The following is a 23,574-nucleotide window of genomic DNA, read 5'->3' as shown; positions in this document are numbered from 1 at the left end:
ATTGCCCCCTTCAAGGTTGACGTTGAGGTGAAGGATTCTCGCCTCCATAAGACCGACGTATAAAAGTAACAATGGAGGCTTGAGATTGGGCTCACCATGACGTGGACTGTGTATAAGGGACTGACTATGACTCCCCATGCCAATAATAATAGTTGTCAAACAACTAGGTAACTTATAGAGTACAGTCATTCCGTCCGATTACCGGCAACACAAAACGCTTGAGGTCAAACTTATCTGCCACTACTTTCAATTCGTCTCATGCATCCGATCATTGTCTCTGCTTTTTAATTCTACACGCGAGTGTCTTATTGTTATACGTGGCCGCTTTATTGCTATTGTTATTATACATATACGTAATTTCCTGTCATTTTTTCCTCTAACCGCTTAAAATATAATTTTAATCGACAATTCGTCACGTATATTATAGAAACATAACTCGACGTCCAATTGCAATGATTATTGCAAAGAAAAATTGTCGAGAAGACAGTTGTTCGAGTTGAATTTTGTGATAAATCTCGACTACTGTTGCGTTAGGATGCTTTTCAACAATGATTGCAATAATTTTACGTTCCACTCTACAATTCTCTCGGTTATTATTTGTTGTCTTTATTATGGTACTACCGTTCAGAATATAAATCTTCATAAAGGTGACATGTAGATAGATTTAGTAATAAAAAAAAGTCAGCGAAACGTTAGAAATTTACATAAAGTTAATGAAATAAGACTATATTTGTTCAGGTATGTATCGGCTTTTCTGCATACTAAGTGCGGTTAAACAATTCTTTGAAAAATCCTTACATTAACGCCTTAATATTTATAGGCATACATGCGGTGTGGCACACAGCGACGTTACAGCATTGATTGGATTTTTCCGAATTGGCCGATTATACCATCAAGCGTTGCGACTGAGTTGGTTTCCGCCGAACCGTCAAATTTCAAGAATAAATTGCAGGCACCGAGCATAAAACAGCCGATATCCACGCGGTTCGACGATTGATGACAAATTTCATGTGAAGCTAATTTCTGAGTTACGCAATGCCGGTGATGTGGTTGCTGAGCACGAGTGTTTCTTCATTGGTATAAGGGGGAAAAATTACTTCATATAGGTACCTACCTACTCTATAGGTATAATAGTTCGTCAATCGAATAGGTACATATACGCACTCCGTTAAACTGCGTACAAGCCATTTAATACCCTCCAATTAGCAATTACTATGCCAAGGGCGTAGTATTCGCGATTAAAACCTCCTGAAGAATTGCTAATGGTAATTAAACCCTTGGTGGAGTAATTGCATCGCGTCGTCGTCTGGTCATTGAATTTATGGTGTCCAGGTACACCATACAGCCGTCGACGTAGTGCAGCCGTTCGTTCGTGCGAATAATGACTGTGGGCGTGAGATAATCACCTTCATTGTGCTCGGTTGTTCGAAATATGAAAATCCCCGTAAGGTAGAATAAAAGCGGACAGAAGGTGGACCCTGCTGTTGTCAATTCACGGGGAGTGGCTTCCAGCGCAGGCACACTTGCATCCGTACACTCGCTGGCATAATGATGCAACGAACGAGACTTCCTAAGTTTGTCAACGGATTGGACTCGTCGTAAAGACCGTAATCTCCTATAATAAGAGAATTACGAAAAGTGAAATATACAGCGTAACATTTCGACTCCTCGCAGGTCTAACGAGGAGAAAATCTTTTCAGCCACTCTATTATACAGGTTCAAATCAAATGCAACCGCGATGACTCAATTTCATACGCTGTACACTCATAGGCATACCTGCATATGCGATCGAATTAAAGGCGTTGTCGCACAAGTTTGAAAAAATTTCTTGACCATTTTACACGACGTGCAATTGTACTTGTCAATTCTTTATACGAGCGATTATTCGAAATAAATTGTATTTTATACGTGTTGAAAGTCGAGCAGCCGGTCAAGTACAAAAATCAAACATGTTTGGAGGGCTCTAACCGCGACTTAAAATGAGAGTTGATAAAACGACAGAGAGGTAACAGGAAGAGGATGGGCATGGACCTGATCAAGTTGGGTCGGTTCTGTCTGTCGCAATGCGTGCTCAGCGGGGGAATGTTGAAGGTATGGGTTGGAGCAAAGTTATTATTGATTGTTAACAATGAATCGATCCAGGCACAGGAGGGTATGATCAAAGAGACAAAAGCCCGTTGCTGTCGGCTAGAATCCTTTCTCTAGTGTTCACTGAGGGTTGACATGACAGGTACACGGATTCAGGGACCCAGCGTATATTTGTGTTTGTGCCGAGACTCGGTTTGTTTCTTCTTTTTTTAAATCCAGTTCTTCGTCCACCTCAAGCCCGTAGAGGAAGGAATTTTTACATCTACATCATGGATATTAGACCGTTACAAAATTATTTCTAAACTGGGACCAGGGGTCAATATAACGTTCTACTGTATCGTATGTTATAGGTATCGGAATCTTCCTCTTCTTCTCCGATGTTATTGGCCCTTGGGTTTCCTCATTTAGCATTTACATGTATACATACCTGGAGCGGAATTTGAAAACAGCTCGGAAAGTGGACTAATGTGATTTGCTAGATTTCTAACAGTGTGAAGACATCATTTTTAACAGTGCCGTTAGTGTTAGGACAAGATGTATTTCCGGTTTTCACTCCGAATCGTTTATTATTACACACTCATGATTTTCGCGACTTTCGGCGCGCATCAGAGATTATGATCTGCAGATAAGCAGAAACGAGAAATTAAAAAGAAGATGAACATCGAACAAATAATGAACTTTAGTTACGGTGCTTACTTGCGAAATTTCACTCTGGATATACGCACTTTCTCGTGTATGTATAATAGATATGCGTAGATATGTCTATACTAGGGTGGTCTTCACTTGGGGTCCGGAAATTTTTTTATTGGGACCCCCCTCCCTCCCCAAATATATACCAAATCAATGAAAAAAATCCGTGCAAATCAAAGTATATTTCTTTTTATGCATAAGCTTTATAGCATAGCTTTTATTGAGCTTATATGTAAGGAAACAATAATTATTAAATTTTGATATTTTTAGGGTTTGTTCCTGTTCCTATTATAAGCAACAACTCTGCCACGTTTCAAATCGGTTTCTCAACTTATACGAAGGTCATACAAAACGAAATAACTATGGTTGTAAAAACTACATGTATTTTGCATTTAAAAGTTTCGGAGTCTAGAAGCATGTGTTCCAGTTGACGTAGAGGCTTTAGACTATACGTAGATTTTTTTTATTGTTTTGAACAGATCTGGGGGCGTCCTAATGAAAATTTTTCCGACCCCCAAATAAGGACCACCCAAATCTATACATACAATATAGGTAAGAATTCCCGTTTTATCCATCATGAGAAACAACAAGTTAGAAATTTATCGTACGAAATTTAAGGCATCTCACTGATATACATGTATAGTATACTCATGATCTTCGAGTTAACAACAGTATAATAACGTTACTTTCACAACGTAGGTGAATGTATTGTCAAACAGCATATGGGAATTTATATGTAGAGAATATTATTTTAAAAGCAACAATCGAGATTTATATTACAAGATGTGGTACATTTGCATCCACCACAAGTATAGTAAATATGTTTTGCCAACAGTCAGCTTACGCAACAACTAATATATCTATTTCGGAATATATTATGTATGTATGAGCATCTTCGTCGGACTGTAGACATAACGAACTACACCTACGGTAAATATGTACATTAATCTTATTCATATAGTCTCCTTGTACAGATTAACCGTGTATGGATCCGGCCGTCGATCTTAAACAGTGGTAGAAAGTTAATTTCTATCTCGATGGAGTAAAAAGTTTTGACGAAAATGAAATGAGGAATGAAAGCGAAAATCGAATTATAGTTGAGGTAAAAAAATTATGTCCATTGCATACTTAAATACCACGCGTAAATATTATATCGGGGCTTCGGAGAATTATTACCATGCGCCATGGCACGAATGCAGCTTGAAAGAAACCAAGCGGAGACTGTGAGCTGCAGGCAATAAATACATCTGCAGGAGAAGGTGAGATCCATGTGCTATACAGGTATATTCGTCGATGCGAGGAAGCGTATTTGATGATCTTTCCTGCGATCTGCTTTCACCTTTTCCACAAGCCGTTTGACCGCAGGTCATCTCCAAAGCAAAGTAAATCGAGATCGGTCTCTATACTCTCGATTCAATGTAAAGAAAAAAAAAAACGATGAATTTTTCAAGCACAAGAGGATGTCGGTTCATTTTTTCTTTCATGGATTATGTATAGTATGCGAAATTTTTGCAGACAGCCTGCAGCCTGCATTGCGTAAAGTTTTGCTGCGACGTATATGAATCATTCGTTACTTCGTTGACATTCACACACAGGCGTATTAATGCTGCAGAGGTACATACGACCTACCTATGTGTATGTCTTATGTGCCTTTGAAGACCAACGACGAGTGATTTACGTCATTTCAGATCCAGAACGCGATACGTTAGTTTTAATATACACACGTTTATTTGAACTAGCACGTTAGAAGTCGCAGAATGATGCAGATGCGAAGAAAGTGTCTCTGTATCGGATTATAATTACATGGTATTAGTAGGGAAAATTCCACTAATGATCAACTGAAGTTGTAAGACAAGTTTACGTAAATTATTAACTAATTTGCATTTCCGAATATTTTGTAATCGGTTTATTTACACTGATATATCGAACTTCGACGAGACAACACGATGTTAAGAATAGAAAACAAACATATAAGTTTCGTTTTTTCCGATTGGAAATCTGAGAGCGCAGGTTGTCGCTTTGATCTGCGATCTAATCCCACGAGGTGTTCAAAGCTTGTAAACACTCTCTGTCATATGTACTGTTGTTGTTCTATTAACAAAGTAATATGCAAAAAATGTTGAACAGAGCAACGCATCATTACACCTTCCTACTTTCCAGTTTGCGGCTCAGCTACGCGGGTTTAGTAATGTAACGTTGATTTCCTTGAGTAGCAACACACACGAACGCTATATAGATATGAATCTTTATCGGACAAAATGTCACAGTCGTATTTCCATTTATTCGGGTGCTATTTTGAGATCCAAAAAACATATGACGCATTTCTCATTTTTCAGGATCTCGGACGCGAAGAGATCCTGACTCAACTTACAGACAAAGACCGCCATATTCGTAAATACACTTTCACGCCGAACATGACGGGAAGTAAAACGATCTTACTGCAGCTGAGAAACGTCTGGTTAATTGTATAAAAGGAAGCCAATGAAATACAAGTTAGTTCTTGGATTCGCTGTACGCTTGGTAAACGTATGTATAGATATATAATTTGATGGAAAATTTCGACGTCTCGATGTGTTTATGAACAGAGTCATTGATCATTACGGTTGTGAAATTGCAGGTCGAGATACGGGAATTTTCGATGTCGTTTTATGCCTGGACGAAATTGTTCACTTTTTATGTTCCGAATTTTTTATACAGCGTAATGCAAGCGTAAATGGATTCACAGATTCATCGGCAAATATGCATATAGGCGTGCATTATATAGACTGCATGTGTACTGCGGCGTGTATAAGGTGAAAAGAAAGTGTATTAAAAAATATAGACAGTGTGAAATCGAGGTTCGAAAATCGAGAAATAATTCTTATTTGGCAGGGATTTATTATTATTTCGCGATGACGATCGACCCACTTTTACTGTATATAGTGGCTTAGAAATTATTGATGAACTGGACCAATTGCCAGCTAAGCTAGCTGCGCAAATCAAGGCGTAATTCTATAGCTCGCAGTTTCTTGATCATTCACCAATAAAGGGTATGCGACATATAGAATTCAATATTTTTTCTACCGCAGTTATCGCGATCTAATCTCCTTCAAATCACCAGCCATTCTCAGGGACAAAAGGCGTTTTCATTATATTTACAAGAAGTATAATGAAATGATTTCCCAATTTCAGCAGCAATGTAAATTTCACGCGCCTTCGTCCGAAGATCGTCTCGCATTATTGTGTTAATTGTGAGATTTAGCACAGGATGCGATGAAAATGATTGGGATTCGAAATTCTTCGGACATATCCGTCGAATGACGATTGCAGCTTGTGTACAATAATGAATTGAGCAAACGATGCAACTCGCAATCGATTGCTAATCATACTTACTCCCGGATGGTTGGAAAAGTTACTATGTAGTTAAATCGATTTCGAAATATCCTGTCTGCATTCGCAGACTCGTTTCTCGATATGACTTGATATTTTTCTAGATTAGAGGGTCCTTTATTATAATAGTAGAGAAAAATCTGATTACATATTGAAACTGATCGAAAATCGTGAATAACACGTTTAATGCTAAAGTTTTAAAATCAGAAAAGACCGACCGGTGTTTCCCCGAACAAAATATTTAGATATCTACACTCTCGAATGCTCCAGAATTACACGGCAGGGTTAACGATAATTGAAAAAGGTTGCAACTATTACTAAAAAAAAAAAATTGACTTTAGAAAAACTTGGCCTCCTAACACACGTATTGTCTGAATAAAAAAAATTTCTATGAAAAAATGGCACTAGTAGCGTTTTTTAATGTTTCTCTTCAATTTATGAACGCCCGCGATTGGAAGAGGTAGTGAATATAATTCCGGCATGGAATACCCGTAGCAATCTGGAGGTGAAGGCGCGCCAACTCGGCGAAGGAGACATCTCCGGGAGCGTTTGGCGGTCTTGAAGGTAGGGTAAGAGGATACTTTCGGTGGGGACTCCTGGGGGGCGTCGAGGCGTCGAGGCGTCGAGGCGTCGCCCAGGGCTCGAGTATAAAACGTCAGGACGCCGATCGGGCCCACCAGTCTTAATCGGTGCACACTCAGATCGTTTTTGACTTCGGGCCTCCGCGTCTCCTCTGCTTCTTTCTAACTCGCCAACGCAGAGTTGCTTGAATCATGAAGTTCGTCGTAGCCATCACCCTCGTTGCCGCGCTATTCTACGCGTCGGCCGAAGACAAGAAGGAAGAGGAAAGGCCCAAGACCTTCCGCAGGCTCATTCCTGCTGATGTTCTTCGCGGTACGTATTGTTGAAGTATCCTGGGCGTTTGTTCGATCGAAAAACTGGCATCCTTTGCACAAAGCCGCAGTAATTGATCCTCACTCCCTAAATCTCTGCATGTATTCTTAAAGCCTGGTGCTTTTTTTCCGTTTCAATTACACACCATTTACCAGTATCTAAATCATAGTAACGCTCATTTTTATCTCCATACATCAAAATTGGAGAAAATACCATTCATGTTATTTTTGGCCGAATATGACTCTCGTCTATAGTTTCTTCATGCATGCTTGTTCAGAACGCGCGTTGCTTCATCCTGTTCTTTTAATACGGAAACCTGATCGACGGGATTTTGAACTCGCAACTCATGCAAGCCACTTCAAATTAAGATCCTTTGCTATGCTGGAAGCACTGGTTGAATCAAAATCTTGTACTTCATTTTTCCAATCGTACCCACTTGGAAACTATAAACGAACAAATTGAGGTTTGAAATCGAAAATACCCAGTGAATTGTAGTATTATTCATTTTTTTTTTGTTGAGGATGAGCACATTCTGAAACCAAAAATATGTTATAATTCTGCTCCGAATAATGCAGATCGATTTGGGGGGAGGGTGGTTCTATAAATCTTTCACATCGGAAAAATGTTCGACCGTTTTTTTTCCTCAAAAAGAATGAGATCCTAAAGACTGCAATTGATATAAGAACGCTCAACTTGAACTGGAGCAGAGAATTATTGAATGCAAAATAATTTATCCCGACGCCGAGTCAAGGCAGAGACCATGAACGAAAAGGAGGACATCGTGTAGAGTTTTTTGTATATTTCCGTAGAACAAACTAGTAAAAAAAAAAACTAGATCAGCGAATCATTCAGATTTGTCACAGAAGAGATCCTTGGCATTCCAACGAGCAAGTTTGCGCTCGCTTAGGTAAACCTTAAACTGCAATGACCCAGTTGAAGTTAGTTGTCGGTACGCGATACTTATCCTTAAGGTCAGACCCAGTTTCTCAAGTGTCACGAGTTTGCGTTAAGCCGCGTATGTGAAATCATCGCGTGATGTCAATTCGAACAAACGACGATCGGGTAAATCACCGCGGGTTTCTCCTTCTTTGAAGCGTGAAAGTCGGTGTATTCGAAGTAGCGAGCATGTCAACGGACAAAAATGTTAATGCAAATTCATCGTTGGTAATGACCATTGCCAAAGAGAAAATCTCTTTGTCACTTGTAAACAGCTGGCGTTATACGATCACGTGTCTTGCACTTTCGCCTTTCGTTGTCATTATACAGCCACCGGTCAAACTCGTTTTTTCGATAATATATGTATATAAAATATCATATTGCAACTTGAATCAGATCTCCAGAGGCAAGTCCTGATATTCAATCTTCATTCCGCCAACAATCTGAGAGCTTCCGTGCAGCCGTGCAAACGTGACGCGTGACCAGCCACGATTATTCCATTCCGCAAACGATAGCTGAATGTTAACGATCAATTCACGCTTCTAGCGTATATACTTATTACCTCATCAATTATTCAAGCGTTGCAGTTCTATGACTACCGGTGACCAATACAGGCGACATTGTAGACTGTAAAAAAGTAGAAAAAGACACCCACATCTCGTCTAGCGTCAGAAAAGATGGATTCAAAAACTCCTTTCACTTCGACCGTTCTCTATCCAGTCGAAAGTTAATTTTCGCGGGCTGAAAAGTTGGAAAAAAAAAACTAAATAGGACAATTCTATACTGATGGAGTTTTCTTCTCATATCTCGTTAAACCTGCGGTACAAGCGACCTGGATCGAACAGGGCTTATAATGTATCGGTGAAAAATCACGGCACGTATGAACAAACGGATCGTCATGATCGGCACGCCTTCGAATGTTATACAGTAGAATCCTCGGGAAAACTTGAACGTCGGTAAACTCATTCGCGTCCGCTCTTCTCCCACACGTGAATTACTTCTATCGCCATGCATCCAACGAACGTTTATGCCTGCAATGATCAGAGTGCGCTTGTGTTACACCTACGCATGTTTTGCTCCTGCAGATCCAGCTCGCGTTCGCTGTTTTACTGATTAGTAAAGTAAGTAGTGCGTAATCCGCGGTTAAACACGAGACTCGAGTCGACCCAGCCTGCGTCGTCGCGTCGACGTAGGTCGCATAAGCCCGTTGCACAAATGCTCGGACGATGGCAGTGAAAGTGTCTCTCCTTGAGTTTCTAGTGCAACTGCATCACGCTCGCAGGATACACTCTGCAACTCCGGATAGCCACAGCTCTTGGCTACGCGTTATCCGATCTCTACGGTACATGATCGATCGTAAATACGCATCGATCCCATGGCTGAATCACCGTCCTCTCGGTGCCGATAATTGTCCGGCAAAAACTGACCCCGAATTGTTTCGATGTTCCAGATTTCCCGGGCGTCTGCTTCGCCTCGACTCGTTGCGCTACCATCGACGTTGGCCAGTCTTGGGAACTCGCGCCTTTCTGCGGACGTTCGACCTGTGTATCCGCCGAAGGAAACTCCGAGATCCTCCTTGAACTCGTCGAGGATTGCGGACCCCTCCCCAAGAGCAACCCCAAGTGCAAGCTCTCCGAAAAGACGAACAAGACCGCGAGCTTCCCGGATTGTTGTCCCATCTTCGAGTGCGAGGAGGGGGCGAAGCTCGAGTATCCCGAAATCCCAACTGTCGCACCGGCAACTGCCGCTGAGGTCGAAGCCGCAGAGAAAGCTGCCGCCGCTGCCGCCGCCTCAAGCACAACCCCCAAAGCTTAAAATTCCTTGTCCCCAAAGCTTCGCCCTCCCCCCAAGCATTACTTTTCCCAGCACGGTACGGCTTCCGCTGCGTGATTCTTCAATCAACGAATCTAATTCTACGTCCGTACTGTGATGCAACTTCGTCCGGAGACCGTTGTTTGTAAATAAAATCGATAATATATTATTACGATGTTTCGACCTTGCCCCAAAACTTCATTTGATACCGTGCAACAATTATGTCAGAAAATTACGAGTCCTCTAGTTTGTTAACTAAATTTCACCTATATATTTCGTCCATGCGAAGACGATTTCAACGATTATTTTACATATTGTACTTATACTAGAATTTTTCGGCAAGATTCTCTGGATTTGTAAACTAGAATTATACATATATACATATCACGTATTGATATTGTAATAGCATCTTAGCCGGCTGAAGTCTGTCGTAAATTGACTATTATTTTATATCCTCGTGCGATTATGCATTATTCGCATAATGTATAACGACCACAAATCATCCACGTACTCGGAGTTATTACAACAGCAGTCAGAAATCGAAATTCTGTTCAATGTGCAGCTTGGAACGAGCGCTGCAGTGTACTGTAAACATGTGTGATTGTAACTTTATGTGATTAATTGAATTAATAATTATTTAATAATATACTCGTTGGGGTTTTATTCTGTATTATTATCGCTCCGTCCTGATAACCCATCATAGTCAAATCCCTCCTAAAATTTAATCTTGATTCCTTTCCTGCGGCAGTAGCGTCAAACAATGAGAGGTAGAAAAAATTCGGCACACGATTGTTAGACCATGTGGGAATACTCGCATTCGTGAATCACCAGAGAAGTAAACTCATCCCTTTGTTCACGCTGTGATTCCCTTTCTATCGATTTATTTGTCACTTCACAGAATACAAACTTCGATGAAAAAAGAAAACTTGGAGTGTTAAACAATCCTACCCATTACGCACCGTTACAAAAACGTACTAGTCATGGTCACGGTCGCGCCTCATTGAGTTTAGGTAGGCTTGTGGATATTATGGTCACGCATGCAGGGTTCTAAATATGTATATTAATTCCGGTAGCACCTTGTTTGCGCGATATTTGTACGTGACGCCGTTGAAATGGAAAAACTGGAATATATACGTGTTACTTGTGCGATGTTTGCTAATGAGTGGCAAGAAATTGTATACGGTTCGAGAAAATTCCGTGGAAGGTATATTTTACCATTTCATACCTACAGCCAGGTATTTGAATTTTGCTTCGTCCCAGAAGTGATTTGGTATAATTACACAAGAGTGCCGTGTAACTTTTGACATACTCAAAAAAAGATGTCGTTTAGGCTTGGAAATACGAATTTCAGGAAGTCGTTTCCTCGGAATACAGTCTACACTTAAATATCAAGACAGGTAGGTATAATAAAGTTGGGGATTGCGTAAGCCGTGAACCGTGAACCGCGAACGTGAAATAGGCCACGAAAGCAAAGCGAGTCGGGCCATTTCATGTATGTACATACATACATGTATGTACGAACGTTGACTGCGTGAATAAAGTTTATTATAAACGTTTGATTTTTCTATTCTCCTGCCTTTATTATTCGACCCAACGTACTGCACGGTACATAGCTAAGGCGTCTGGATAAGCGATACACAAGCTGGTGCTGGGCGGAATCGAAAGTGATCCAGCTTGTAGAGTTCCGTGAATTTTTATTTATTTTTTTTCACCTCTCTACCGCGGTTCGCCTTTCGATGCTAAAGTAAAAGTTCGCTCCTCGTTGCGGAGTTATATGTATACCGTACACATGTATTAATTATAGGTATATAAGATGCATCGTGTCTGCAAAAAATTAAACCCACTCCGCTGTGTAAATACACATATTTACATGCATGTAATTGTGTACCATGTCTGAAAGAAATGAACATGATTAGAATCCCCCTTCCGCAATAAGTTATACGCTTTATTATAGGCCTACTTGAGACGTTTGCTGTGTACGGAATATGGTCCTCACGATCCGTACCCGTACTTTCGCGTGAAAGTCTTTTTTACTTATGTATAGTCATACAGTACACCTTGGCAAGTCTGCACTCACTTTGCGAGAGACGTCTTGGGGATATTCCTGCAGATGCTAGAAACGGGGGCAACACTTACCTTGTGCATTATACATATACATCGGCCAAGTGGAAGGTATAGTGAGAGTTATTCAAGAATCAACAATACCGAACATGGTAAGTTCGTGCGTAGACATGTGTACGTGCATACATAGGTGTAAACATACGATCATGCAAAGCTTTATCGAATAATGAATCAGCGCGGGGACACAGATGCAAATCCTGTTCTGCATGCTGCAGTGATTTATGAGACAATCACGCTCAATTTCAATCTGGATTCCTTTTCGTATTGCACTTATTATATGCTACTTTAACCGTCCATTATCATCGATATCAATTCCTTGGAATTAATGGATAATCCGTGTGATCTTAATTGCATTGAAGAAAGAAAAAGAGAAAAAAGAACAAAATCCTCGACCATACTGGCGATGTTCTGAAAGCGATAAGTCCTCACGACACCACTACAGACAAAGTTTGCACGCGAAATATCGCAGGCGTATACATGAGACAGAGAGAACTGTGTTTGAGTAGGTGCGAAAAGGATATGTAGCTGGTGAAAACACCGCTCTTTGTTACCGCTTCTGACCATCGGGTAATATTCCATATGATCCAAACGAATTGTACATATCCTGCAGATATTTCTTAATTCTACGGTCTAGTATACAGCTCGTAGATATAGTTTTCTAGGTACAGGATTGAGTTGATTTTTTACCGGAACATGGCACAAAGGACGAGTATGTGAAACTTTCCACGTAAAAATAATTGCAGCGAAATTTTGTGAGTCTCTCGATGAAGAAAGTAAATTTTCAAGAATTAAGGTCTTTTATTCCACCTAGATTGTAACGACGTCAAATTGTATACAGATGTTATATTACAAGCGCCGTTACATCTTGCGCCTGGCTATTGCAATTAGTTAGAGAGTGCAATTCTATTTGACGTGTTTAATTCTAATGCTTGTGATGTTTATTCGTGTTACCTGCAGTAAACGGTTTGAAGTTAACTCTGAGAAATTACCCTCGTGTTGCAATTCAAATTATTACCAACCTATTAGGGAGAAACTATACTTATACATGCCTGCCGTTTCAATATAGCTTGCCTCGTTCGGACTTACGAATGAATGAAAGAAGAACTGTGCAGTTGTTATTCACAACATGACACCATGTACATACAATATATACCAGGAAGCTTTGTGTTAGTAATTATATTTAATTTGTGTAGGAATGATAATTTTTGGCGCTAAACGGTTGTGTGTGCGTAGGTGATTAATAAAATTGCATAGACATACACGCGTTTATACTGCCGTCGATTTGAATAACTGAATATGATAAAAACTTAATAGATGATTAATACGGCACGATTTCGAGAACCAAATTTATAGAGCAATTGAACTTTGCCGAATGTGATACAGGATATAAAAACGTTGACAAAAATTATGCATCAAAGTCGTAACATTTGTATTTGCATTTGAAATGTCACGGTGACATTGGGAATGATTCATAATTTGTATGTGTGCGTTGCACTTTGAGTGTTCATGTGTGTTTTGTGTTAACGAGCTTGGTATAATTTACTGCAAAAAAATGACCAATAAGGAAGTTAAGTAAAGGGGACAGAAGAAAAAACTGGTCACACTGATGGCGGTTGTTTGTTATAGCGCTAAAAAAAGAATGATTTAATTTTAAGTATCTGAGTTATCAAGTATCACTGCCGCACGAAGGTACAGTAGCAAACTCGTAGAAAAGCTTTGGCTCCTTTTATGCTTTGTCTGATGATCAATATACAAACCAGTCACCGGTAGAGCAGCATTCACTTCAACCTCGTTCTCCAACGCAGACCACACCTCTTTGTTATCTATTTCTGCACCGAAGGAACTCACCCATATGTGTAATATCAATATATTTTAGCTGGCCAGATCAAGGCTGAACTTCGGTTGATTACGGTATAGTACACTATTAAAAGGAGAAGTGATCGGTTCTTGTTGTTCGGATTTCCCTGTGCAAGGCATTACTTCCGTTTGGACATTCCTGTAGAAAGCCACTCTATATACTATGTGAGCGTCGATATTAGTTCAATCAGCTAATCTCCTGTATGAAAAGCTTGATTTACGGAAAAAATACATTCAGTATTTATGATGAGATTTTTCCAATGGCAGGTACTTGTGTGTCATTTTGTGAAACGAAAGTTTTTGTAGATTTATTTTCTAAGATATGACATCAACATCTCTGTAAACACGTTGAAAGAACAACTCAATTACAGACTTCCACAATTTAAGATTACACTAATGGATTTATTCCGAAGAAAAACGAATGGATTTTCATTATTAGCAGTTGTCTTGAATATTGATCCAATCGTTTGGTTCGTTTCAAGATATTGGGGATCTATAGAATGAAATGAAATGTCTTTCAAGTCTGCAAGTTTTCATTTCGATGAAATGTGCATCTTCAACAAGTTCAAATTTATAATTTCAATCTCTATATTAATATTCTTCAGTCAACGTAACATGTGTCAGTGGGCTGGAGGAGTTCGAAACATCTCGAGGGTGTATCGACGATTATCGATAGAGCAGGTGTACCACTCGGCGAAAATTGACGGCAGAAGAAAATTTTCGATGTAACGTCGATTTTAGTGTTGTCATATTGGCAATAGTTGACGGGCGATTGTTTCCTGACTCGGAGCTACGTTCTCGGTGAAAATCAACGCTTAACCAATTTCATTTCATGTTGAGTGACAAGCGGTTTCAAAAATCTTAAATACATATTCCGCAGTATTTTTTGCGATATTTCAGAATTGTTATTAAACAACAATTAAAATGAGCGAACTGGTTTGGGGGATCAAAAACGGGGATCTTGATCAAGTACGGGACATTGTCGAGAACAAGGTTCGTGTGACATTTACCACTGCAAACAATTTATTTAATTTCATCTTAGCTGTCAATTTCTGTCCCGCTATTTGAATTTGATAGCTTTATTCTATGAGTTGATCATTTCACAAGCCAGAATAACATTTTCACGTCAGTAGCTGAGCTCATTTCTTCATCTGTCATCCTGATAATACTCCAAGTTGGTTGTCAGAATTATCGGTAATCGCAGGCGTTCCTTGACCTTTACGAATAGCGGGTTTCTCTCAAATCTGTCACTATTTGACTATCCGTATGTTCGACATTGCAAAGTTCTTGAATTTTCAACTCATTCATACACAGGTTTATTTTTCTGGCCACTCCGTCATTAAATGTAGAACATGTTTTCTAGTACATCTCAGAAGCAACCGCATACAATAGTCACGTTGTCAGGGTATAAAGAAATCTGCACTGTTTGGCCGCGTGTTAATCTTCATTCTATTTGAATACCAACCACTTCATGAGCTTCACAAAATTTTAATTCCAATCAGCAATCTTTGGCAAGCCTTAATTTTTATTTAATAACATGATGACTTACTATTACAGAAAATAAGTTTTAATTGAAAGACACGTTACTATAATACTATGATCGTAATATGATGTTATTAATGGCAGGATATAGACGTGAATCAAATGATTGATGGGAGAACACCGTTACATTATGCTGCTGATTATGGCCAAGGTGACGTGCTCAGATATCTTTTGGAAAAGGGAGCTGATGCAAATGTAAGTTTACTACATTCTTCTTTCTACTTCCATGAGGGTACTGAATATCTAAGCAGTATTTAATTAATCAGCAAATCCCCGATTCTGATAGATCAGACTTATAGGAATAATATTTTTTAATTTTAGATTAAGCCATATCTCAGAAAACGTTATAGCTCTGCAAGTAATCCGGCATGTAAATTTTTATTGTTTGAATATTGTCATTTCCCTGAAAAGTGGTTGGCAAAAATTATTAAGGTCTTACATGATTGATATTTTCTTCATTCTCACCATGGATGATTAGTGCTGATTGATACCATAATTACCAAGAGGGGATTCAGCCCTGAGATGTAAAGACAAAATCTTCCATAAAAAAATTTACTAATCTGCACTTTCACTACAGATTTGTCAAGTTTAGCTTTATCCTAGCTCTGGAAAAACCTGGTGTATCAGTTAATGAATGCAAGAAACAATCATAGTGTAATTATAAAAGTGATGTGATATAGCGCTAATAATGTTATAAATTATACAGGCAACAGACAAACACGGAATTACAACTCTTTTAGCAGCAATTTGGGAAGGACACACGAATTGTGTGAAGTTGTTACTCGAAAGAGGGGCAAATCCTGATGGTTCGACACCAGATGGCACGAGTTACATTGAGGCAGCTGAGAAGGACGAAATCAAACAGCTGCTCAAATCTCACTAGCATCAAATCAAATAATCGTCAAGTTTTAATTTTAGATTTTTATGTTCCTCATAGGAGATTACCATTGCTTTTATTCACTTTTAGCATGTCAAATTGCTGTAGATTACTTTATGTATTCTAAAGAAGGGTAGATGAGCGCTAATATTAGGATTATATAATATATTATTTTTTATGCTGGTGTAGAGTTTACTGAAATATCCACAACGAGTTTATCTAAAAGAAAAACCTGTCAATTATTTTGGCATACCTATACAAATATTGCCTAATTTTGATAAAAAATTATAATTTTAACATTTTAAGTGACGCCTCCAAGTAACTATCTATGTGCTTTGACCAATGGTTAAATTACTTGCATTAGTTCTATTGTTAAACGCGACGGAATTTTTATCTGTTGAATGTGTTATTTAATCTCGCTGATTAGGTTTGCTATTTTATTCAACCTATAGCTTCAAGATGAGAACAATTAGCTACGTGTACAAGTTATAATAGTACGCTTTATTGATGTACTTCGTATTTTTAATAATAAAAAAGATATTTGCGCTATAATATTGATTAAATTAAAACTGACCTCTAACTATTGACAGTATTTCTTAGACATCCTACACGAAGGATTGTTAATTGGTAATAATTTTCAAAAAAAATTATATAGCCACTTTGTTTTGTATTGTACATTCTAAAAACCAAATACTCTTTATTATTGACTCATAACACTGAAGTTAAAATTCTCGATAACATTTTACATTGGAATTGAAGGAGACTAAGTGCTATAGCCGCAGTAAAATTCAGATCAAGTGATTATTCAGTACTGTGATGTTTTGTCACTTGAAAGAGTTGTTGAGCTATCGAGTAGACGAATAAAAAATGATGTAAGGAATCTTTGTCTTACATTAGATAAATTTACAAAAGACGACCTCTGCAATTAGAGCTTCCACATCTGCATATGATTACTTTTCCGGGAATACTTCCTACGTCGTAATTATAGTTCCAGGTAAGTTCTTGACCCGATCGTATATAGTTAAGGGCAAAGAATGCAACCCAAGGAAATCGGACATCATGAGTATCTACGAATACATTTTGCACAAATACGTTGGGATCACAAGAGTGCTGAAAATAAGAAATAGAATAAAATATCAAGAGTTGCATTTGAAATCGGGGAGTACCGAATAGGTATAAAATTTAACAAGACTGATACTATACAGAACTTACATTAAGGTATCGTCCAATATTTCCTGTTGTCTTTGCATCCATGATATACACAGCCTCGTCTTCACCGAAATATTCTCTCACGGATTTTGACTGAGAGGAACTTAATTGAGCTGGTTTTACGCTTGGTTCAAACCTGCTTGGCTCTCTTCTAATGTCTTCATCATCGTCACTTATAGTAATAAGATCACAATCTACTTTTCCATTTTGAGAAACGACTATAGGTTTTGAAACAGCATTTTCGGAATCCTTAGTCACACTGCCATCTTCGCTAGTTTCTTCTGATCCACCTTGATCTTCTCTTTCATTCTTCTTCCGTTTTCTCAACCGTTTCCTGATAAAACGTATTATATCGAGATATTAATCGTGTTCACACATGTATATGCATACGTTAGTCAAACTATGATTACTGCGAAGTTTCTCACCTAATGGATGAAGCTGGGTCCATATTAATATCAATATTTTTTCCTATGTTAAAGTCTTCATCAGAGTCGAGAGTTTCCTTCGCTGGTTCCTCATCTTCTTCACTCACGGCATTTGATTTTCTGCCACTTTCATCCGCAGTATCGTTTTGTACATCTGGATCCACGACGTCGCTTTCATAACCCTCTTTAATCCCTTCCACTGCCTCGACGTAATCCAGTTCAGCAAGATATTCGTCTCCATAATTTTTGCCTCCTTCGTTAGCACCCTGTAAGATGAATCGTTTATAAATCGGCGTATAATTTCTATATTACCAAATTTTACTCTCATATTAGGTATGAATTAAAGTAATATACCTGTTCCGTAAGCAGGGTTCCTGCATAAATGCAAATAAATGATCCAAGTGGTATATCGTTCAAACACCTTATTCCCCAGCCCCGCGACCCTGTTTTGAACACTTGTAATTTTAGAGTAAGGGGGTGTTGAACCACTCTGTTGAGGCAGGTTTTTACGGAGCATTTACATCGTGAATTACATTCGTAGATGCCCGTTGCTACAGCTTCAGGCAATCTTTTATAAACGTAACCAACAGCAGTGTCGGGGACTCTCCCGCCCAGGGTAGCTCCCTGTATAGTCAATTGCCAGCATGCACATTTCTCTTTATCCTGGAAACAAAATTTCAGTACTTTTTTCATCACTTGAGCATATGGAAGGTAATGAATTTGGATTTGAGAATCCTCATTCCATGTTTTTCTTATACATACTTGACAATCATCTTCGCAGTCACATCCACACAAAAATTCTGGATCCAAGTTTAAATTGACACCTTCCGTCGGTTGCCTTTGCGTACTGTATCTGATGGCGTCAGGCAAGGCATGATCCAATTCATTTACACATGGGATTAATACATTTTCAACGCCATAGCTGAGATCCTAAGAAGGGAAATTTGTATAAATTTCAATAAAAATTCGCAATTCTATGATTTATAAACTATTGCAGAAATTTGTAAGTTATATCTACAGTTTTACTTGTACTTATTGATGTAATATGTACCTTAATATTGACAAAACATTTGTCCAACACGAACTCGGCTAGGCAGTGGACCCAGCAATCGAAATCAAACAAGTCCACGGACATAGGACTGCCAGTGACCCGCAGGTATTGGTGCAATTCTTCTATTGTACGGAGACGGATCCCACATGGAGCTTGATAAAGTATTATCTTTTTCAATTTTGGGAATTTGCATAGTTGTCGGTTCCAGCCACAAAGCAATGGTATTGAAAGAGGCGAATAGCCACGGAGATTGTCAGGTGTATAAGATATTATTCCTTCAACGCACTTTGATCCACACTTGTGGGGTACATATTTGCGAGTCGGAATCTTATTTTGCGTTTGATAATACTGCCAAAATAATACTTCATTATTGGAGGAACATACTGCATATTTGTGACTTGATAAAACTCTTGGATCAGACACATCTTTCATTAAAATGACAAAGTTTCATCATAACTTACGACAATACTATGCGAAGGTTTTGTATTACTTCCAGTTCCAGTATTAATAGTAACAGGTACATTGGCAGTCTCAATAACGGGTTGCTTTTTACTGGTGCTTTTTCTAGCAACAGCGCGTGTCTGAGTTGGGGCTTGTATTGCAGCTGTCGTATTTGCAGGAACGCTAATGGCACCTGCACTGGTTTGTATTTCTACAATTTTTTGTGATTTTTGATTTCCAGACTGTGCTTCGTCATCTGGTTCGATGTTAAACGATGTATATTCCACATAGGGGAGACTATTACGCTGAAAAATATGTCCAATGTAAGGTGGAAATGTGCAGATTCATACTGGTACTCACATTTGTAGCAGGTGGAAAGCGATGACTGGCGTTGTTAAGAGAAGCATGATGGCCATGCTGTCTGAGGTTCGCCTTAAGTAATTCGTCATAGAGAGGACCCAACCTTGCAGAACCTCTATAAATCCACTCCGTTCTTCCATCTGCATTAAAATACATTTGCACTAAACTCGCATCAATTTGCATCACTTTTGCAATCCACCATTTTGCGTTCCATTCAGTCTTTACCACCTGGCCAGGTTGTAACTTAACCATTGGCCTCTCAGGATACGATTCCATGTACTTCTTTACAAACTCCCGAGATTCTTTTGGCACGTCTTCCCATACTCGAGAAGACCATTCATTTACTATCAGGATATGTTTATGAATAACATATTGAGCATATCCATCATCGAAGAAAACCAAGTACCTGTCCAATGAATTCAGAGATTAATGGATTCAAGTCATCTTTTAGATGCACAAATCAAAAACTTTGAAAAGATAAAAAAGTTTGTCTTTCATCGACTCTCCTCTTATCATGATCATTGATTGCACTCCTACCTGTACTTATTTGTGGATTTAGGTGGTTCTGCAATCACTCCACTATAGTATCCGCAGGCATTCACATCTTTGAAAATGGCAACAATTCTAGTACCAACAGGTATAAGAACAGAACTAGGTATTGCTAGTGCAAGCTGTGTACCCATCACTGTTTTTACCACGGAATTGTTCTTCTTTGTTAATATTTTAACACGGTACTGCGAAGGGCTTTGCGATTGCACCGATTGGATCTGCATATCAATATGTACGTTCCAGTGTGATTATAACAGCTAAAGGTTTTGTAAATTGTTGGGAGTTTGGAGACTTGACGTCATGAAGATATATCAAACTTAGAACAATCATCACTGTTGAGGTTAAACTCATGAATGTTTCAAAAAAATTTAGCCATGCCTTGCTTTACATACCCTCCCCTTAACCCATGACATCAGTGGGTGTTTCATGATATATACTAGATCCCCAACATCTGGCATGGGTTTAATGAGTTGACCAGCAGGTGGCAAATCGACTACAACTAATTGAGTCTCGATTCCATCGAGTGGTAAAATTTCTGGTTGACTGTCAGAAACTGGAACTGGTGGAGCGCGCATTTGTGTGACTTTCTTCGTTGCGACAAGTGGATAGTTAGGAGTTTCCGTAGATTCTGAATCTAGATCAATCTCTTGAAGCATTTTAATCTGTGGTTTGAACTCTTCATACAGACCGTTCCGCAACTTGTCCAGTTCACACATCATTTTCGATAAACTTTTGTCTATTTTTTCATTGGTTCCTACAAGCGGTTTGTTCGTTCATATCAATAAATAATTAAGTAGTAGCACTGTGATATTGATACTAAATAAAATCATTGGAAATACATTAGATTTCAAGGTTCTTCAAGTTTAACTCGCAAGAACTTACCATCAATCTTATTCCACTGTTGCTTCAATACAGCATTAGCTTGTTCGATTTGGTAGTCGATATCATACTTTTTAATAATCATTGACAAAGCACTCTCCATCTTTTCTTCCATGTCTAGCAGAACATCCTCAGGTATATAGTCATCTGAAAAATTTCGAAAATAATGCTGAATCTGAAAAATCAATTACTTCGATTGCGGAATTTTTTTTCAAATTGGAAAATCAGACATTCCAGTATGCTACCTTCCTCCTTTGGCCCATTGACTTCATCATTGTCCGAATCATCACTATCTGATATTTCTACTTCCATAGTGTGATCTGGGAAATCACATTCCAAAAGTGGCTTCCGATTCAAAAGGCAATCCACTAGATTCTGAAAACCAAGGCAAATATAACTCCGCAGCTAAGACTTATATACATTACATGACAGAATTGAAACATCTGAAAGTCCAAAAGCTGGAATTGTTTTGGAATTACTTTTTTCTGTGTATCTAGTTTTTAATGACAAATTTTATCTGTACTTGTGGTTTAACAAAACTAAACTTTAAAGTAAATCGACTTGAGGTCATAATTGAAGGTGAGGAGTAAGACTGACCTCTTGATGACTGAGCGCAGCATCTAAGCATGCTTCACATATGAATCGTTTCTTTTTTTTTGTTGCAGCTGAACCATAAAATATACAAGCAAATGAAGGTGCCGATTTCATATTTATTCCAGACTTGCATTTGAAATTAATACAATTGTTGTTACAACTGCTAGCTGATCTATTTTTTCTGTTTTTTGCAGCTGGTTGCTCATCGTCAGAACCAAGCTCAATGACTTCCATATCTTCAGCTCCAGCCATAATTGTAAGAATCCAATCTGAAAGTAAGCTGCATGTGGAACTCGTGCTCTTGTAACAGGCAATATTTAAGAAATATTCAATAACGCACATGATAAAAATCTTTGGAAGATGAATTCCTTCAAGTTTTGAGTATTTCGAAGCTCAGAACAGAAAATACTATGTAGATAGGCTTACATTTTTCAGCTACACTTGATTTACATGAGCCTGTATGTTAGAAGTTAGTAAATATCGGGCTATTGAAACTGACAAATAAATACTTGAGGGTGCTCTTTATGCACCTTCAAGGAAATTAATTTTGTTAAATAATACACGCACGCACGGACACATTACTAAGAAATATCATTAAATATCTTCTAGTTAGTTTATTAAAGGTTAACTTTTCGAAACAGGATGAAACGACCAAACGTTGTTCTAATGTTTTGAAACATCACTATCGGCAGTATGTATATGTACAAACTTTTTCGTAATAAATTTACGTTATTAATTACAAGTTCAATACGATTCTTTACTAATCATTGGAAATTCTTTTTGATCTATTTGTCATAAGCGTCAGAGTAAAATGCAGTAAAATGTGTAGATGAAGCGCTTAGCGCGGACGCAATAGAATAATAGATGCATTCGCGGTACAATATACGTATATGCGTGTAGGTTCGTCGGATAGTTATAAGTATATGCATGTGTGCATGCACTGCCTGGCTGCTGTTAGTGGCTGCCTGGCACAAGCAGAGTGAAGCAGAGGGAGAAGCTTCCAGAGAGCTAACGTTCGTGTTTATTATGTCTCCGATTTCGTAGCGCCCTCTAACACGAAACAAAGTTCAAATGCGTGATCGGTCTCATATCTCTTGATGATTATTAAATGGGTTTATCAATTGTTATAGAACATTACATGCATGATAATAAGAATGCTGTCGCATAACGCAAATTCTAATGTTATGTTGAATGCGTTCACACCGAGGGTTTAGAATCAAGTCAGGGTCGGGTCTGAATCGAGTTGAAGTCGAATTGGAGTCGAGTTAAAGCTGGATTGAGAAATCCAGATGCACTGATAACTTAGTATCAATAAATTTTTACAAACTATTTCCTATAGCACCAAATTCTAACCTGACTCCACCTCGACTCCGTTGACTGAAGACTGTGTTAGAGGACTCCCGTTGATAAAAAAGCTACCGAATCGCTAACACAGCTTCAGCTCCTCTTCACGTTTACAGATTTCGCAGTCTATCTGCATGTATGGGGTAACCTTACAAGGTGACCATCCTTAAATCCTTCCGGCAATGTCGTCTCTAACCACTGGTCCTTAACCCGGAATCTTTGTGGGTAATCTCCACTTTGTCCAAGATCAATTTATAGTCTAACTAGTTAGAAGTGTGATCGAATTACCTCAAGATCTTTAGTAGGCAACCGAATAGTCAAACGCAAATGCTGATTAAACAGGTTTGTTGTTTTCGAACTTTTTTCCACTAGCGTAGAAGGTATGAAAATTGATTATTAGGCAAGTGCAGAAGCAGAGAAGTAGCCCAGAAGCGCGATGAGTAGCGGACCGGCGGAGATCCCGTATTTACGAACACACCTCGAGAAGCGAATATAAGTTATGATTGGTTATGATAATTTAATGCCGTTTGACTCCG

At 38.7% G+C, this 23,574-nt stretch overlaps 3 protein-coding genes across 6 annotated transcripts; 2 read left to right on the top strand and 1 right to left on the bottom strand.

Annotated features, from left to right (window-relative positions):
• The first annotated feature begins 6,817 nt into the window (after positions 1-6,817).
• On the top strand, positions 6,818-10,437 carry LOC124409977. Its single transcript, XM_046887994.1, has 2 exons — positions 6,818-7,041; positions 9,428-10,437. The coding sequence occupies exons 1-2, from the start codon at positions 6,921-6,923 to the stop codon at positions 9,790-9,792; spliced, it is 486 nt and encodes a 161-aa protein (XP_046743950.1). The 5' UTR covers positions 6,818-6,920; the 3' UTR covers positions 9,793-10,437.
• A 4,024-nt stretch (positions 10,438-14,461) lies between these two features.
• LOC124409933 (myotrophin) lies at positions 14,462-16,738 on the top strand. Its single transcript, XM_046887904.1, has 3 exons — positions 14,462-14,760; positions 15,394-15,504; positions 16,016-16,738. Exons 1-3 carry the CDS (start codon positions 14,692-14,694, stop codon positions 16,190-16,192), a joined length of 357 nt encoding a protein of 118 aa, XP_046743860.1. The 5' UTR covers positions 14,462-14,691; the 3' UTR covers positions 16,193-16,738.
• A 96-nt stretch (positions 16,739-16,834) lies between these two features.
• LOC124409918 (histone-lysine N-methyltransferase SETDB1) lies at positions 16,835-22,529 on the bottom strand. 4 transcript variants are annotated; one of them, XM_046887878.1, is made up of 14 exons: positions 22,121-22,529; positions 21,698-21,963; positions 21,346-21,475; positions 21,104-21,247; positions 20,614-20,975; positions 20,210-20,439; positions 19,673-20,078; positions 19,333-19,617; positions 18,872-19,219; positions 18,583-18,750; positions 18,175-18,483; positions 17,821-18,086; positions 17,399-17,729; positions 16,836-17,296 (listed from the first exon to the last, which is right to left on the bottom strand). In XM_046887878.1, exons 2-14 carry the CDS (start codon positions 21,944-21,946, stop codon positions 17,090-17,092), a joined length of 3,435 nt encoding a protein of 1,144 aa, XP_046743834.1. In that variant the 5' UTR covers positions 21,947-21,963; positions 22,121-22,529; the 3' UTR covers positions 16,836-17,089. The 4 variants fall into 4 exon arrangements, with proteins under 4 accessions (XP_046743835.1, XP_046743834.1, XP_046743837.1 ...); XM_046887879.1 differs by lacking the exon at positions 22,121-22,529 and having other exon boundaries at positions 16,835-17,296; XM_046887881.1 differs by lacking the exons at positions 21,698-21,963; positions 22,121-22,529 and having other exon boundaries at positions 21,104-21,275.
• Between the last annotated feature and the right edge of the window lie 1,045 nt (positions 22,530-23,574).

This window comes from Diprion similis, chromosome 8, assembly GCF_021155765.1.
Source record: "Diprion similis isolate iyDipSimi1 chromosome 8, iyDipSimi1.1, whole genome shotgun sequence".
NCBI classification, from domain to species: Eukaryota; Metazoa; Arthropoda; class Insecta; order Hymenoptera; family Diprionidae; genus Diprion; species Diprion similis.
The sequence above is the reverse complement of the archived record's forward strand: the minus strand, read 5'-3'. Positions and strand labels throughout refer to the sequence as shown.